Source organism: Notolabrus celidotus, chromosome 17 (assembly GCF_009762535.1).
Source record: "Notolabrus celidotus isolate fNotCel1 chromosome 17, fNotCel1.pri, whole genome shotgun sequence".
Taxonomy (NCBI): domain Eukaryota; kingdom Metazoa; phylum Chordata; class Actinopteri; order Labriformes; family Labridae; genus Notolabrus; species Notolabrus celidotus.
In genome coordinates this window covers 10,639,562-10,657,001 of record NC_048288.1, presented here as the reverse complement: position 1 = coordinate 10,657,001, position 17,440 = coordinate 10,639,562, and the positions used below count along the sequence as shown (strand labels likewise).

The 17,440-nt window shown below is 40.3% G+C and overlaps 1 protein-coding gene across 1 annotated transcript in view; it reads right to left on the bottom strand.

Annotated features, from left to right (window-relative positions):
- Positions 1-2,568: 2,568 nt before the first annotated feature.
- scospondin (subcommissural organ spondin) overlaps positions 2,569-17,440 on the bottom strand; it is an 84,507-nt gene continuing 69,635 nt past the window's right edge. The window contains exons 115-118 of the mRNA XM_034706370.1: positions 16,836-16,896; positions 15,440-15,570; positions 8,909-9,059; positions 2,569-3,060 (exon numbers count right to left, since the gene is read on the bottom strand). Of these exons, the coding sequence (XP_034562261.1) occupies positions 3,038-3,060; positions 8,909-9,059; positions 15,440-15,570; positions 16,836-16,896 (366 nt within the window). The 3' untranslated portion in view covers positions 2,569-3,037. The remainder of the gene's footprint in view (positions 3,061-8,908; positions 9,060-15,439; positions 15,571-16,835; positions 16,897-17,440) is intronic.

The following is a 17,440-nucleotide window of genomic DNA, read 5'->3' as shown; positions in this document are numbered from 1 at the left end:
CCTTAATGTGACAGACTGGATCCATCACAAAGGAAAGACTGCAGCTAAAGATTGAGCAAAGACATATCTCATATTGAAAACAACCTAGAATAAAAAATGTATCAAAAACAGTCCAAATGAGAGTATTACATTACGTTTTAAGTAAGATAACAGGAAAGCACTGTAGATATTCTCCTAGATTAACAAAAAAAGTCAGTGCCACAGCCAGTTTACAATTTCAGACTGCCCTTAAAGGCACCAGCAGACAAAGCTCTCCCCCTGTATGTCTATCAGCCGCTACCTCTCTCAGTCTCTTTTAATTCATTAAAATAACATTTTACATCCATCTGCAGGATGTAATCAGCTCTGAATGAGTTACATTCCCTCGTTTTCCCCCTCTGTCAGATACATGTCTGAAGCACTGCTGCTCAGTATGCATTCATCAATATGACCTGCATGAATGTAGCCTCTCTTTTCAAAAATCAGTGTTTTAATGATTGCTCAGACATGATGAATTACTGTTCGGAAGTTGGACGAGCTTGAAGGAGCTATCCATCAAAATGTGACAATTTGATATGAATTAAAAATGCTCCAGTTCCTTCTGGTATCGGATCCGGCAGTGTTTACTACAGCAGCTGAGAGTCACAGGAGGCAGAGCACATCCCCTCTCAACTCCCTTATTTAGGCAGGAAAAGACAGGGAGGAGGGAGGAGGGAGGGGAGGACGGAGACAAGGATAGATGAGATGGATCCCAGCCTGTCAAACTCTCTTTGTATCACCAGTACATTCACAGATAAACAGATACAGGGATGGATGTTGATGTACAGTAATTTACCTTACACAATAATAATGAAGCGTCCAAAGTGTCTTCACTCTAACACACTCATTAAAAGCTATACACTCTAATAATGACTTGAAGCTCTGCAGAAAATCAAACCTGTTGAATCTGTCTTTAGAGATTCTGGATTACTTTACATAACCAGTAGAACATCTTCCTTTTCTAAATGTTTGCATTCATTTATTCCATGCAAATATAAATCAAAGAAAATGCCAGCCCTTTCATCTTTGGAATAAACATCAGCCCAAAAAATTGCATCATTAAATTTAAAAGCAGCTCGTATCTGGTTCCATGGAAATCTTTTGAGTCTACACTTTGTTTGGGTGGAATCTAAAAGGGGGGAGGGAGCCGATCACAAATAATTAAAGCTAAGCTGTGGATGTTTTAGTACAACTGAAAGCCACAGAAGGCCATTGCTGACAAGGCTGGCTGTCAGTATTAATGGAAAGTTGACTGAAAGGAAAAGTGGGGTACAAAAAGGTGCACAAGCATCAGGGATGACTTCAGCCTTGGATTGTCAAGAAGAGTTGATTGAAGAATTTTGAAGAGCTTCACAAAGAGTGGACTGGGGCTGGTGTCGGTGCATCACAAGCCGGGGGGCTACAACTGTTGCATTCTTAATATCAAGCCACACCCCAGCAGAGAGGTCAGTTCAAGCATCTTATCTGGACATGGAAGAAAGAGAGTGGTCGAAAGTCCTCTTTTCAGATGAAAGAACATTTTACTTTTCATTTGGAAATCAAGGTCCAAGAGTTTGGAGAGAGTGGAGCAGTACAGAATCCAGGGTGTTTCAAGTCCAGTGTGAAGTTTCTGTAGTCAGTGATGAATTGGGGTGCCATGTCATCTTCCTGTGTTGGTCCACTGAGTTTCATCAAGTCCAAAGTGAACACACTCATCTACCAGGTGGTTTTAGAGCACTTCACGCTTCCATCTGCTGACCAGCTGTTTGGAGATGATGATTTCCTTTCCCAGGAAGACTTAGCACCTGCCCACAGCACCACAACTACTACCAAATGGTCTGCTGACCATTATATTACTGTGCCAGCCAACTCTCCTGACGTGAACCCCATAGAACAAATCTGTGGGGTATTTTTCAAGAGGAAGATGAGGAACACCCGACCAAAAAATACAGACGAGCGGAAGGCTGCTATGAAAGCAACACCTCAGCAGTGCGGGCTAATCACCTCCATGCCACATTAATGCAGTAATTCATGGTAAAGGAGTTCCAACCAAGTATTGTGTATATAAATGAAGCTACTTTTCAGAAGTTGGACATTTTGGTTTTTTTTAATCCTTTTGAAATATTTAACACAAGGTTGAGTTAAGTTGGCAAAAATAAGTTTTCCAAGAAAGTCTTATTTGTTGCAATGCATCGGTATGAGGTGATTGTATTGCTCCCACAGTCTCGTCTTTAATTCTTGACGTGATTTTATCTGGAGAAATCTTTTTTTTAATTTTTTTTTTCTTTAGATATATTTTTGGGCTTTTTCGCCTTGATTGGATAGGACAGCTGAAGAGAGACAGGAAACGCGGGGAGTAGAGAGTGAGGGAAGACATGCAGTATATGGTCGACCGGTGGCGAGTTGAAACAGCTACCTCTGCGACGAGGACTATATGTGGGACGCTTAGACCGCTAGGCCACCAGTGCCCCAGGAGAAACCTTTTGACAGAAGTCAGTGAGGTTGGTACTTTTGTCACATTTTGAAGATCACTGGAGAATAAAACAATCAGAAAATGACTGCAGAGTAGTCTTTGTGTGTAGAAAGATTGTATTTAACAGATGATTACTGTACTTCAAGAACACTGTTGGTACATAAACAATTCTTTAAACATACAATCCAAATTCTTAGATATTATTATAAAGTATCATAGGTCCTTTAATATTACTATAAATATACAAAAGAAAGGCTGTACAGGCTGAAGAATAAACAATGTTTCAAAACAGGAACTCTCCTATAAGCAGTAGCATCCAGTCATATGATGACTAAGGACTAAAGAACAATGTGTACATCAACAGGACTTTAATTCTTTACTCGTATATTCTTTGGTCTGTCCGTCCCAGTACTCTCTATCCATCCATCATCCAGCTGGCGTTCAGTTTGGAGCTCTTGCTTGGCTTGGTGTTCATCCTGCTCACACTCTGTAGTGCCACACTCATTCACACTTACACTTACACACACACACACACACTCATCTCGCAGACCCACTCAACATAATCGCTCAGCGTCTGGACAGGTCACCTCCTGTGAGGGAGAGAAACAGCGAGACTGATGGGATCGTAACTTCACATTTAACATGAATCAAGAAGAAAAACGCTTCCACTGCAGGAGGAGAGAAATGGAATATCTCTGGAGCATGCTTAATAGCAGGTTTTGATAGATTTCTTCGACATGTGAGATTCTATATTGGAACAGTACAAAGGAGTCATCATAAATTAAAGATGTATCACAAATGTGAATTGTATGGCATTTTTAGCATCAAATTAGACAACTGAATGTGACGTAGCGAGGGAGTCCCATCGAATAAATAAAGGTTTATAACTGATAAGTATAGATGTAAATGTTAGTCTTGTCAATGAAGATAGAAAACATAAAAAGTAATCTACTCATGATGGACCACAGGATTTAAAACGAAGCATGTTAGGCGTCAAAGAAAACAGGAACAGGCCAGGATTTGGAGAAAAAATGGTCTCAGGAGAGATATTGAGCTGTGGTGCAGCAAGAACCAAAGAGGAGCTCTTTAGAACTCATTATACAACACTAAGTTCAGAGCGAGTAATCTGATTGGACAAGAGGTATTCCATAAGTGCTGATATAGAGAACAACAGCACAGGGACTTCTAACTCTGTATCACTACACCTCAGCAAGGGGGGTCGAGTGCACCAGCTGTAAACTGAGTGGGTCGTATCTCTTACATCAGCCTTTACAATGACCAACTCTTTGACTTACACCCAGTCCTCTCACAGGTGTGAACATGAACATTCGTGGGTGTCACCAATTAACACTTTCATCCACTCTCTTCTAGCATCATAAGATGTGCAGAGGGTTTGGATAACACAAACTAAAAGAAAAATACACACAGCAGAATACGTAAAGTCAGAGTTATATTCAGAATATAAAAACCTTCTCACTGCAACACTAAACAACACCAACATAAGTAAACAGAAGCTTTTGACAGGGAAATTGAGGTCTGTAACCAAAACCATCATTAAAAGCAGAGAGAATTCCCCCACTTTCACAGAATTGCCATGATGGCATTGACAGCTCAGAGCTGACAGCATCATTTGCATAAAACTTGAGAGCAGTCAGTGACTGCAGGGCAGGGACAGCGCAGTGTATCTGTCTGACACATACTGGAGTTGAGGGGAGAGCTGTCTAATTAATTCAAATGAAGCTTACCGGACAAAACAAAACCTTAAAGTCAGCTTAGTGTCTGAGCGGTGTCTGATCATAGATTACTCTCTCGCATCTTGAGGCACTTTCATAAATCATCCTGTAAACAAGTCGCACTGCCACAGAGTTCCTTTGAAGTTCTGTGGCTGTTACTTTTCTGTTTAAATAGGGATGTGTCCAACTTTACAAACTTACGTCTGCTCTGTCTGAGGTGTAAAAGTTAAACCAAGACAAACAGGGTCTAGGGTCAGGGTTAGTCTGAAGGGCTTAACTTTAGGTCGTTGGTCAGGGTCCAATATCGCGCTCACACCAAACGTGAACAAACACAAACGCAAGAAAGTTCTGTGTTTACTCGATTAATTTGTCCGTGTACGCAGGTGACAAAGACGCACATTGTTTTCACGAGGTGGGGGGGGGTGTTCCCTTTTCATACAGGGATATAATCATTTTGTCCTATATATTCCAGATTAATGAAACAGACGTCACATTATACATCACCAGAGGATCTGCATGCTGATTGGTTAACGCAGCGTGAATGATTCGCTTGAGTTCAGCTTTCTTGCTTGATTCACGCGAATGGTGAATCATTCGTGTCATTTGCGCATATCATTCCATTCACGCCACCCAATTCGTCATTCTGACCAGAACTCGTGTCTATTCCAAGCGGCAACCTCTGTCCGCTAGAATTGAAGCCCATGAGGAAGTGTTAAAAACTGCGGTTCCTCGAGTGTCCACTGGAGGCTGGCCCCGGAAATACCAGAAACCACATACACACCCATTCAAAGAAGACAATCCTTACAGGAGAAATAAACATGTTTACAGCCTGGTAAATACAAAATACAAACACAAAATTGAGTTTAGTCTGAATAGCATATTTCTCGATCAGCACACACTGGATACTATGTCCATTATTCATAGTCTACACTCAATTCACATCTTTACATTAACCTTACCTTACCTTGAACACTCCATTATACACATTTCAGCTGGTGCACTCAGGTGTTTGGAATAGACAAAATTAATATAACAGCAGACTGTTTCCATTGTTTAAGCTGACACCTCGGAATTACAAAAACTACCTGTAGGACTTATTCCACTGTTTGATGATAAATAGAAACATTATGGATTATAAAAAGTAGCAGGGCTGTTTGGGCTGTAGACACACTGAGAGGCAAGTGTGCAGGAAAGTTCCTGAACTAGTTCTTTTATTGCACCCTTGAGGTCGTGATGTTGTTGTACTGTATATCAGCACTGGCATGACTATCTTCGGCCTCATACCTGTTGCCAAATAACAGCAGTGCCAATATTCAGAACAACACCACTCCCTCTTATGTGTTATTGCTTCATCAAACACTAAAGCTCATCAAGAGCAGTATTAAGTGATACTTTTCCATTACAATTACTGATGGGGGAGTATCACCTTGTATAAGTTGTATTTCATATTGACTTTTATAACAGTAAATCAGTACAATGTTTGAAGGTGCCACGGCAGTGTGTGTGAGAGAGAGTGGGAGTAGAGAGGAGACAAAAAAGGGGGGGGGGAGAGGGAGAGAGAGAGAGAGAGAGAGATAGAGTAAAATAGAAAGGCAGAGAGAGAGATGACAGTGTACTGATATTTTGTTATATAGGTGTTTGTGTGGGAAATGTCAGCTGGTCGTTTCAGGTTGCAGGATAAGCTCAAGTGGAGTCAGAGGCTCTGAGTCCTTCCTGTGGCAGGTGACATTTTTGGTTAAAAAAAAGAATACTTTTTCTTCCTAGTTTGTGCCTTTATGTCCTTTAAAACATGTGACATCAAGGATTTACTTTATCCATTTTCAGACGAGGTTCCTTTGTAGAGATCATCAGAGATTAAACAAGAATACATGTAGAGGATAATGCACTGTGTGTGTGTGTGTGTGTGTGTGTGTGTGTGTGTGTGTGTGTGTGTGTGTGTGTGTGTGTGAGAGTGTGTGTGTGTGTGTGTGTGTGTGTGTGTGTGTGTGTGTGTGTGTGTGTGTGTGTGTGTGTGTGTGTGTGTGTGTGTGTGTGTGTGTGTGTGTGTGAGTGAGTGCATCCACACACTATCAAAGATTGATTGCCATATTGACCGGATCTGTCAGACGTGATGTCCGTGTGTGTGTCGTGCTGGAGGAGAATATGAGCTGGGGGGATGTTCTGTGTGTCCTGTGTGGCTCCATCCAATTAACTAACGCAATCAGCCATGTTGATGAATGGATTAGCACATAATTGCTTCAGAGGTGGGATACTTGATTGAATTATTCATGATGAGTAGAGGCAAACGTATGTTTCACTGAGATTACACTGTATGTGCATGTGTGAATTTGTGTAAGTGTATGTATGTGAATGACTGAGTGCGTTTGTCGGCCTAGTGTTAATGGAAAGTGACAGAAAGTTGTCGTGAGAGAGGACCAGGCGGGTTAACAGGTCATTTAAAAAATAAATTAAAAGAACCTTAATTTGTTTTAAAATTGAAGCTCTGAGCTAATCTGAAGTCCTGTATAGCCTGTCGCCTGACGTGTCACCTGCACTGTATGAATGTATGTCAGCGCCTTTCTGCATCAATGGAGACACATAAGAAGCGGCGCTCAGACGAGCCCAGAGTGACCACAGTCCTGTTTGCACACCTGCTGTGGCATCATGTGTGGGGTGTGGCTCAAACCTGTGACAAGCTTAAAGGTTGCAGCTAAAATAAAAAAGCAGTGTGCTGTTCTTTGAAGGTTGATAACTGAGCGGGTGTAAAGGTTGAGTTGAGTTAAAAGGTTGAGTTTTTTACCCTAAAGCCCAAACCTGACACTGTAGGTTTATGTTCACTTTTCACAATAAAACCTGTATATTCCTTAAATTCATCCATTCAGCACAAACGAATGTAGATAGATATCACTTTAGAGTAAAGTATTAAGTTATTTGGAAAAACATTATTGGGGCCATGATGAAAAAAAATCTGAGGTTTGAAAATAAAGTCACAATATTAAGAGAATACATTCGTAAAAGCAACAAAGAAAAGAATACGGTCCTAATAATATTAGGTAAAAAAAAAGCTCTCATACATCAAGACATTAAGTCTTAATACTGCAAGAGTCTAGCAGTTATATTATAAGAATAAAGTCTTAATATTACCAACTTTAAGTCAGAGGTGAGTTTTAAGGACAGTCATTAAGTCTTTTCTTTTGAAGGGGGATGTCAGAAAAGTGGACAGCTGCTTAGGCAAAAATGAGAAACATGCATCCTTTGCTTCATTGCTTTCAAAGATATCTTGTCTATTGTCTTTCAACTTCACTCTCAAAATCTCTCTTTTTATTGTAGCTCTCAAAGTCTGACGTAATTTAGGACTTATCAATGTCTCTGGGGTTTTTTTTTCAGATAATTTTGGGACCATGCTACAGAAGCATGTTGCATTCACATGAGTTGAAATAAACTTCTGCTCTGTTTTTCTGAATCAATAGGATAATTATCTCAGAATTCCGAGAAAATATATTCTGAATAAAATATGATTGGCTCTGTTTATCAGACATACCGCAACAGTAAAATCCCAACAGTGCCTCAAGGCCACACAAGGAAGTAGCCTAAACATGCCCCGGTACTAGTGTCTTTAGGAAATATAGATGGTATGGCACCTGAGGACTTTGCAGTTGTTTAGACGACGAAGGCCCGTTCTGATCTACTAGATGTAGCAGCATTTCTCCAGGATCAGCTGAAGAAATATGGCATGCTTCATTGATACAAGACGATGCATCTGAAATATATTAAAGCGGGCTACATGCTGACTCAAGAGACAATCAAACAATTGCTGAAAATATTTGCCCACAAGGAGTTCAACTGAGCAGAACCTTTTTCTCATGTGAATGCAATACGCTTCCGCACCATTCATTGTTAGGACAGCTGAAGTCATACAGCACACAGGAGGAGTGGGTAATGACATGCAGTAAATGTCCAGGGGCTGAGTGTGTCTCTGTGAATGGGATGCAAGTGTATAAAGGATAATGTGATAAGTCTAAGTCTAGTTTATTTATAATGAGTTCAGCAGAATCAAGTATGTTACTGTCAGGTGTTTCCATTACTGTACAGCATGGATTGTATGTAAGAAGTGGTCAACAGGACTTCATCTCTCAGTGTGTGTTATTGTCATAAAGAGACTGGAACTTGCACCCTGGTTTAATTTAGCCAGAAATCAAAATGAAGACAGAGATGTGGAACTAATGAGACACCTCTATCTATCCTATGTGTTGTCTATTTTACTCTACATTGGACCGTCAGTTGCTAAATGGAAATCATGTAGAATTGAAGATGAGCTGAAAGTAGTGATAAGACCTTAAACACATCAGGAATATGTTAACTGAGGATGCATTTGAGGAATCAAGTAAAGCGCAGGAGAAGTATAAGGTTGTGTTTACTTGCTTGTATGATGCAAGCATGCATTTATTTAGCTATATTTGAGGAACAGTGAGTGGATTAGTGTTAGAAGATGTGTCCTGTTATTTCACTAACAGTTGTGATGCAGTTGTCCCTACTGATTACCTGACTTCCTATGTTTAGACCATGCACAGAACATCCATGTTATGTCTCTGTGTCTGCTGGGAGCCTGAAGTGTTCAAACATGTGTCCTCTGCAGACATTTTTACATTTATTTAAATTCTACCTTCTCACAATGACATGAGGGATGCACATGCAAATCTTCAGGGCCACATTCATTATTTCCCACCTTGGCAGCTGGTGCACTCGCAGCTGTGTATGACAGGCAACACGACCGGCTCGCTCTCTCCGCTCTCGCACCGCAGGCTGAGGAAGCGGACTGGGTTGTCAGGGTCCAAACGGTAACTGCAGCACTCGCACACTGACTGGAGGTAGGGTTCCTGCAGAGAAGGAGGGAAGGGAAGAGGAGATGAAATGATAGGAGGAGGACGAGTAAAGAGAAGGAGCAAGAGATTGGTGTAAGAAGAGCCAGAGGGATAAGGTGGTGCGAGCCAATTAGGAGAATGGAATATGTTGGGTAGGGGGTGACATTCGAGGCAAAGAGGTTGTGAGAGAGTAACGGAAAAGGGAAGAAGAGAAAAATAGAGAAGGGAGAGAAAAAGTAAAGGAGACGAATATAAAGTTATATAAAAGGGTGTGAGAGTATCGGCAGGAGGAGGCACAGGAGAAATTAGACCTTCTCATCCTAATATGAAACCTTGAGACAGTATGTCTCCCACAACAAGGAAACACCTCAATCAATCAATCTTTATCTATATAGCGCCAAATCACAACAAACGTCATCCCAAGACGCTTTCCAAACAGAGCAAGTCTAGACCGTACTCTGTTATATTATTAACAAAGACCCAACATCAAGACAGGATAAGATCCAGTCCCATCTTACAGACAGGACTCAGTCTGATCTCATCTTAATGCACCATGAGCAGAGCACTTTGCAGTATTTAGCAAGTTACAGTGGCAAGGACAAAATCAATCCCAGTGTGCCTAAGCCTATAGCAGCATAACTTAGAGCTGGTCCAAGCCTGAGCCAGCCCTAACTACAGTACAAGCTTTATCTAAAAGGAAAGTTTCAAGCCTACTCTTAAAAAACTACTGCAATACATTAACTGAAATTCAAATAAATTATCTTCCTGTGCTGTATCCAAAAAATAAATTCACAAAGGATATCATCATTCAGAGCTCCACGAAAAACAAGTGCACAGTAAGCTGCCTATAACCACACAGCTGATGCAAAATCCATTTAGTGTAGATTTAATCAAAGAGTGAGCATGGTGTTTATTCATCAGGCAGGGACTAAAGCGACTCTAAAACTCAGCCATAACATATTTTCAGGTTCATTCAAAGATTTTCAACCTAAGCAGCATGAAAATGACACTTAAAAGCCATGACTACACAGCACAGAGAATAACAGCTCTTATAAAGCAGCATTACAAGGTTTTTATGAGCAGCTGTGGTCATTGAGGTTTAAAAAAACATTTCTATCCCCTGATTTTATTCTCTGTGTTTGCTTTACTCTTCTGAAGAACCTTTAGCTTCTAGCTTTGTCCTAGTCCAAAAACAACATAATGGCATTGATTTTCATCTGCCAGGCCTTAGCACCGGGTCTTTAGCATCCAACTAGTTCCCCACAATGGATCTTGGCGTCTCTAGGGTCCTGTTGATCTGTGGGTATATCAAATCAAAAGGTTGGTCCCATCTGGCGATGCTATCGCCAGATGCTAGTATAGGTTCTTAATGTATTGGAGGACAGAGTCATTCTCGGCTCCCTCTAGGACCCTGGATACCTATGAATGTATTGTTTCTATTTGACCTGCCTTCCACATCAGAGTTCCTCTTGACGTGTTTTGGCCTCATGAATTATTTTTCTTGGTCCTGTAGTTTGTTGTTGTTTGATTAAAGTTGTCGAATTCTTGCCTAAAGTTAATGTTGAATTCCTCTTCAAAGGTACCAAGATCATTTTGTATGTCCCATAAGTTCACACACTTCTTGGGCACCTCAGCATGAGCTCCCTCGCGGTCGCCATTTCATGTTGAGCTCTTTTTTTCTTTCCTTTGTGTTTTTCCAGTCATTTGTCTTCTCTGTTGGTTTCTCCCACCCATACCTTGTTTTTTTAATGTTGAATTCAAGTTGTTATTAATCAGGGGGGGGTTTTTATCCCTGACCGGTAGGAGCTCTACCTTCAGCTACCATCCCCTGCAACACTAAACCAGAGGTGCGCCCACTTAATAAATCCTGAGTCAATATTCAGGCTTCATGCACCTTTTTTTTTTCTCCTTAAGAAGACTCCAACGTCAAATCATTTGTTTAATTCATATTAATATTTTCTAATCCTTACAATAATCTGTGTGACTCTTCTTCTCCTGCAATGCTCTTGTAGTTCTCCAGGAATGGTGTGTGTTCCTATTCCTCCTCAATTTCTAGCTAATCCTCCTTTACCAACAGAGACTAACTGCGTTATCTGTGAGCTGTTTCGTGCTGGCCGTTAGCTTTCAGTGAGTTTAAAGGTGCTTCTCCTCTTTTAAATGTTGCTCATGTGTCCCACACAAGCACCTACCAAACAGCTTTCTGTTTTAATGCCCCTAAACTGTAGAACTCTCTGCCTCTGGACATTAAACCGGCGAGCTTTCAAGTTGTTTTTTAAAGTAAACTCCAGTCTTACCTTTTCAATCTGGCTTTAACTTGAAGTCATTTATTTTAACCCTGGACTGCATTATTACCAATATTACTGTTATAACCATCATTTTAGTTGTATTTAGTTTTATTTCATCTTATCTTATTAATCTAATTTTAATGTAATGTAATATAATTCGATTTGATTTAATTTAATTTAATTTAATTAATGTATTGTAATCATTTCACAGTTCACAGAAAATGGAATGGAAATAATTTTTAGCCCATGCTGTGGTTTCCACTACAGAGTCATGTCTGTTTTTTATTCAATCATATTATGTGGATCTTATTTTATTGTGTTGATTTTATTGTAATTATTAGTATAATTTTTTAATAATTCATAGTACTATCCTCTATCTTGTTTTAGCCTTGTATCATTTACCTATTAGTGCTATTATTTTTCTCTGTATTGTTCTTTTAAGCACTATGGGCTGCATGCTTGAATGTATGAAAGATACTCTATACAATGTTTTTGTTGAGTTAAAACTAAAAATGCTGTCTGCTGCAGGTGAAAACATCAGTATCAACAGCTCTCAGACACACAGTCACTCCATTCGAATAATTGGTAACGGGATGTAGCATGTGTTCAAAGGTAATATCTATCGACCCTTAGGAGCATCAAAATGATTCATTTCACTGTCTTTTTCTCTTCAGAGCCCTTTATACGCAGCTCCCTCCTCCTCGTCTTATGTCCCTGATTAGTTCTGATTACGTTAAACAACAAGTGGCGATCTGGACGCTCAGAGATGGTAAAAAAAAAAAAAAAAAGACCTAAAAAGCCAAAAGACATTTCAGGCACAGATTTGGAAATCAGATAACACTCTCACTTTTTCTTCACTCCTGAAATACAAAAACCCAGCCTCGGTAATTTGCATGACAGAACGCCACTTCTTAAAAAAATATTTTTCACGAGTCCAATTAGTCCAGGCAAAAAGCCAAGGAGGAGAATGTGGAAAAAAGTAAAAGTGTAAAAAAAGTACAATGTGTAGTTGCAGAGAGTGATGGATAATAGGGGAGGAGGAGGTGAGAGGAGGGAGGAGGTCCAGGATCACAAACTCAACGTGCAGCCTTTAAATGGCAGTTATTAGTCCTCCAGACTCTTTGAGGAGTCCACAGTCTGTGTGTGCAGAACTACGTGTGCCTGCATGCACTGAATACTTCAGCAGGTGTAGAAAGAGCTAGTGATTCATGTGAATTTCTTCCTGCTGCTCCCAGTCTTCAGCTGATCAATGAAAAGGGAACTTCTCAGCGCTGCCTAGTCGCCAGACACCATCCCTGGTTGCCACAGTAACAGGAGGTAATGACACATTTGGCGGAGCTGATGTTTATTTTTACTAATCTGACTGGCTCTGCTTTTACAGCGGAGATTTATTGAAGCTAAAGAGGAACAAAGCTACCATGGTGATGAAGTAATGAACTCTGTCTTCAGTCTACAAAGACAACATGTGAACGGCGATAAAGGAGACGAGAGGGAAACAGGATCACTCACACATGTGAGCCCTGCCCCAGACTCAGATTCAGAGCGTCTATATTTAGATCACTGGTGACTCAACCCATGAATTATGTATTTTTGTTTACCTGCCTTCATGTCATCTATGTGGAAGGTTTTTGAACTGTAACTGATGTTGACACAAGTCAGAGACTGTTAGCTGTAACCTACAGGTGTCTGCATGCTTTCTGTGTATCAGTGAGAAAGTGAGATCACAGCAGATGTATGAGCTCTAACAGGTCACATGTTGAAGAAACGCTCTTGAAACAAAGATGCTGGAGGGACGTACTACAGGTGAGATTAATGGTAAAGCCTAAAGCCACACAGGAGGCTCTCATTTAACTTGTTTATACCATTGGCTAGCCAAATGTTCTCTGAAGGAGGTGATGCCCAAAGTTTCTGATTTATTTCTGCTATGAAAAAGAGCGATCATTTATCCGGTCAAATATTTTACCTGCTGTGTTCTCTGAGACTCTGCACAGGGAATACCAGTAATGCACAAAACTTGGACCTGCTTGAGTAAGTGCTGTAAAACTAGAACATAATCTCAACGACATACATGATGCAAAGGTTTAAACTTTCATCCTTGTGTGATGATTTCCATTGCATTCAGAAAAGTCCACAACTTGCAGTTTGTGTGCCTCTCTTTCTATTACCATCTGATTCTGCAATGTAGAGTTTGCAGTCCTGCTAGCTACTGGTATGACTATGAGTAACATTAATAGTTGAGAAGTACTGCCAATGACCAATGTCCCTAGACCTGTGCCACCTGTGTCTAAGGCTTTGTTTACATGAGGACGGCCCCATTCAAATCTGCCTTCACATGAAACGCAATAACAGCTTAAAACTCTGGAGTGTGCAGACCAGTCGTATGCGGTTACGCTTGTGTGCTGTGTGGTTAACTTTGTATTATAAGAACAGCAAAGAACCGGGCTGTTCTTCAACAGAGCGGTGAGTACGAACAAAGAAGAAGACTGCAGCAAATGCAAATTGGAAAGTGTTGATTAACCCAATGGAGTAAGAGGCACGAACACCGCACGGTAGTCAGCCACTGTTGTTATCATTCTCCTACTTCCACATGGCAATTCATGGCTTCAATACATGAATGGGGCTGTTTTCACTGTTTTCAGAATATTCATGTATCGCTTGTTTACACAGCGACTAAAGGGGTTGAGTTTCTCCAAAGGTGCAACACTGGAACCTGTTTTCAAAGTTGTTTTTTTTCAGTCGTCCAAAAACACAGTTACTGTGTAAATAAACGGCTGAAAAGTATCAGTAATTTTTTTAAATTGAAAACGTTTCTGTGCAAACAGCCTCTTAAACTGAGGCATCTTTCCAATCCAACCAGCCCTCCACACTTTAATTTAAAAAAGTGTCATCACTAGCCTGCTAATCAAAGCATTGAATCCCAGCATGCTTTACGCACTCTTTGGCTGTTAGCAATACACAATAAACAGGGGCAGATTTTCATTTGCAGGTTACGTGCAGTGCATGATGGTGACAGCTGCGCTTGCAGTCTTGACTGCGCATGTCTATGATGGAACTTTAGCTTAGATTATAGCACCATCATCTGTGTAAAGTATCTGTGTCTGCATTTTAAAATGGAGTGCATCTCCACATGGCACGCAGCACTCTTTATAGCTCATTAAAAAAAGGTATATAAATGCATCTTATACACTGAATTGAAATGCATTCAGCTAGAGATGCAGGAACTCTGACCCTTCGATGACTGCTTTTCTTAATGTTTTCTTGTTTGCATCAGGTTTTATAAACCTTTTGAAGTTGTCATAGCAGGTCATAATCTCAATAAGGTTTACAGTTCAGGAGCTCTACATTGTACAAAATACTGATTTGTGTCAAACAAAGCAGCAGGTTTTAAAAGTGCATTTTCTAAATTGAGTATGCAATCACACAACTTTACATGATACGTTCCTTTCAGACTGCATTTCTCTCTCACCATACTTCCATTAACATTTAACCTTCATAGCGGTGAATCTCGTGTTCCTCTTGACTTAATCTAACAGACTTTAAAAGATCAAATTCCTCTTTTAAATGAACATAGACGACGCCTCAATAGAAAAGTCAGGGTTAACAAAATGATGTTAGTTACAGTTGTCGTGATATTTGTTATCTGAGACTGAGGTTTTATTTATTATACTTTATTTTTGACAGCTACCACAAAGAAAAGGCCGTGTCAAACTTTCTTTGTTGTTTTTGCTTCAGGGAGAGAAAGAAAATCAGACTGCACATTAAAAGTTTGGGTGATAATCGTGACTGTTATGTTTCATGGTGTGAAGTGTTTTATTAAAACAGCACGCAGCTTTGTACGAGACGGAAGGAACAAATTAGTTTCACCGTTATTTTGACACTTTTTACCGCATGCTTATGATGTAAGTCCAGGAGACAATCTACATTTAATGGTAATTGCATAAACTGAAAACAGTAGGGTCTGAAACTTCACTCAATGATTAACACCACTGACTGTGAAGATTAATCAGAATCAACAGTGTTTAATCTGCTTCCCTGTGCTACTCTAAACTGCCTGTATGGATTTTAATAAGTGTTTAAAGTTGGTGGAGGTGTCTTTTTTTTTCTTCGTACCTCCAGGATGACATCAGTCCTGGACAGACAGCGTCCCCTGCAGAAGCTGACCTCCACGTTGTCAAGCCGACAGTCTCCCTTGGTGATGTTCCTGACCTGCACATAGCGACGACACTCTGGGACGGGCTCGCCTGACAGAGACACGGAGCGGAGACAGAGGGTGGGAGGAAGAGGGGCAACATTCAGAGTGATGTCAGAGTGCAGAGAGAGAGAGAAGAGACTGTGAGACACCAGACGCCAAAAAATGGAGTTTCATTTGAGTCTTTTGTATTTGCATGAAAAGGGAGGAAAAAGACAAAGGCAGAGGAAGAGACGGATATTTCCTCCCAGAGAGCGCGGTGACATTGCCAGACTTCGTTGCAGCATGTGACATTTCTTCCACTGGGAGACAGATTAAAGCCCCAATATAGGTTCAGTAATGTAATCTCCCACTAATTGGGCACTGCAGCACTTTCCTTAAAGCGCTCTATATAATGAACTATAGAACATTCAGACTCAAGGAAGGGGTTTGGAAGATGTGACATGGACCATTGGGGACTTGCAAGACTTTAATGTGTATGTGGTTGTTGTATGTTCTGAATTCAGACGTGTTTTTTGGCCGGGTCACGACTTACTGTGTTTAAAGTGCTGCTGCAAAAGTCCTGACAAAAACTAAGAAACAGGACTGCATGTCATTATTTAAAAAAAATTCTTGCACTGGCTTCCTGATACTCAGAGAATTGTTTTCAAAATTTTTCTGCTTGTGTGTAAAACTGTCAGTGACTCAACGCCCAAATTCATCTCTGACGTGTTTGACTTATCGAGGACCCTGAGAGCCGTCCCAAGAGTCAAGAAAAACACAGAGAAGCAGCATTTTGTTATCGCACAGCACAAACCTGGAATGAAGTCCCAGATGATGTTAGACTAACCCCAACTCTGACCACACTGAAGTCTAACCTTTCCTTTTTACACTGCTGAGTCTGGCTGCAGACTTCTTCTCTAAATAAGTTTTTATTATTTCTCTGAGCTATGCACTGTTGCTATTCTAATTAATTATGATGAATAAACTCTGAATCTCTTCCTCGTGGTGTTCTGGTTGTAATTCTGAGACATTTACTACCCTTTATTATTCAGTAAAGCATTATGAATTGCCTCAGTGTATAAAATGTGATACATTAATACAGTTTGCTTTCCTTGCCTTCATTTTTCTTTATCTGTACAAACTAATAGTAAACATAAAACAGCATTTGAAGCATCCATAAAAAAAATAGATGCAAAAAAAATCTAAAGTCATGTTTCTGGCTTCATTCTGATCAAATTAAATATCTTCTTCTAACTTTCGATGTAGTTTAAGAATCTCAGTTTGATTTCTGAACACACTTGATTTCTCTATTTTATGCATGTATATAGTACTGACCTGGAAACTGCTTCCTACAGACTGGACAGCAGCTGCCCGGCTCCTCCACCTTGACCTCCTCCTGAAAGACAGATAACCCAGATAACATGAGGGGCCTGTTTAAAATTCAGGTGTGCAGCACAAGAAGTTATGAGCTAAAGTACACACAGTCAAGTTATAAGACATTTATTTTAGGGCATGACAACTTGTTTGGACAACTGCAGTGAGCAACAGTGATTGGTTGATGTTTATACATCAACCAATCACTGTGACCAATACATCAGTTCTTCAAAAGAGGGAGAAAGACATACATGAGAAAAAGCAGGGTAGAAGATGTTGTTTCCCATATGACAGCAACTCTGCATTTAGAAACCCCATTTAGGATGCTCATTTGAGAACACTTTGGCTGCTTTTTGCTGGATAGTCAAATCCAACAAAGAGAGATGTTGAGAAAATCTGTGCAATTCTAAAACCTCTATACTTCACTGTTTCTCATCCAGTCCAGAGGCAGCTTTTAAATGAGCAGCATTTTTTTCCATTTGCCAAACACTCTCTATTAAAGGTATAAAGCTAAAATAGTGCTTTGAGATGCAATGCAGATCATCTGGACCAAGAGCTTCTCCCAC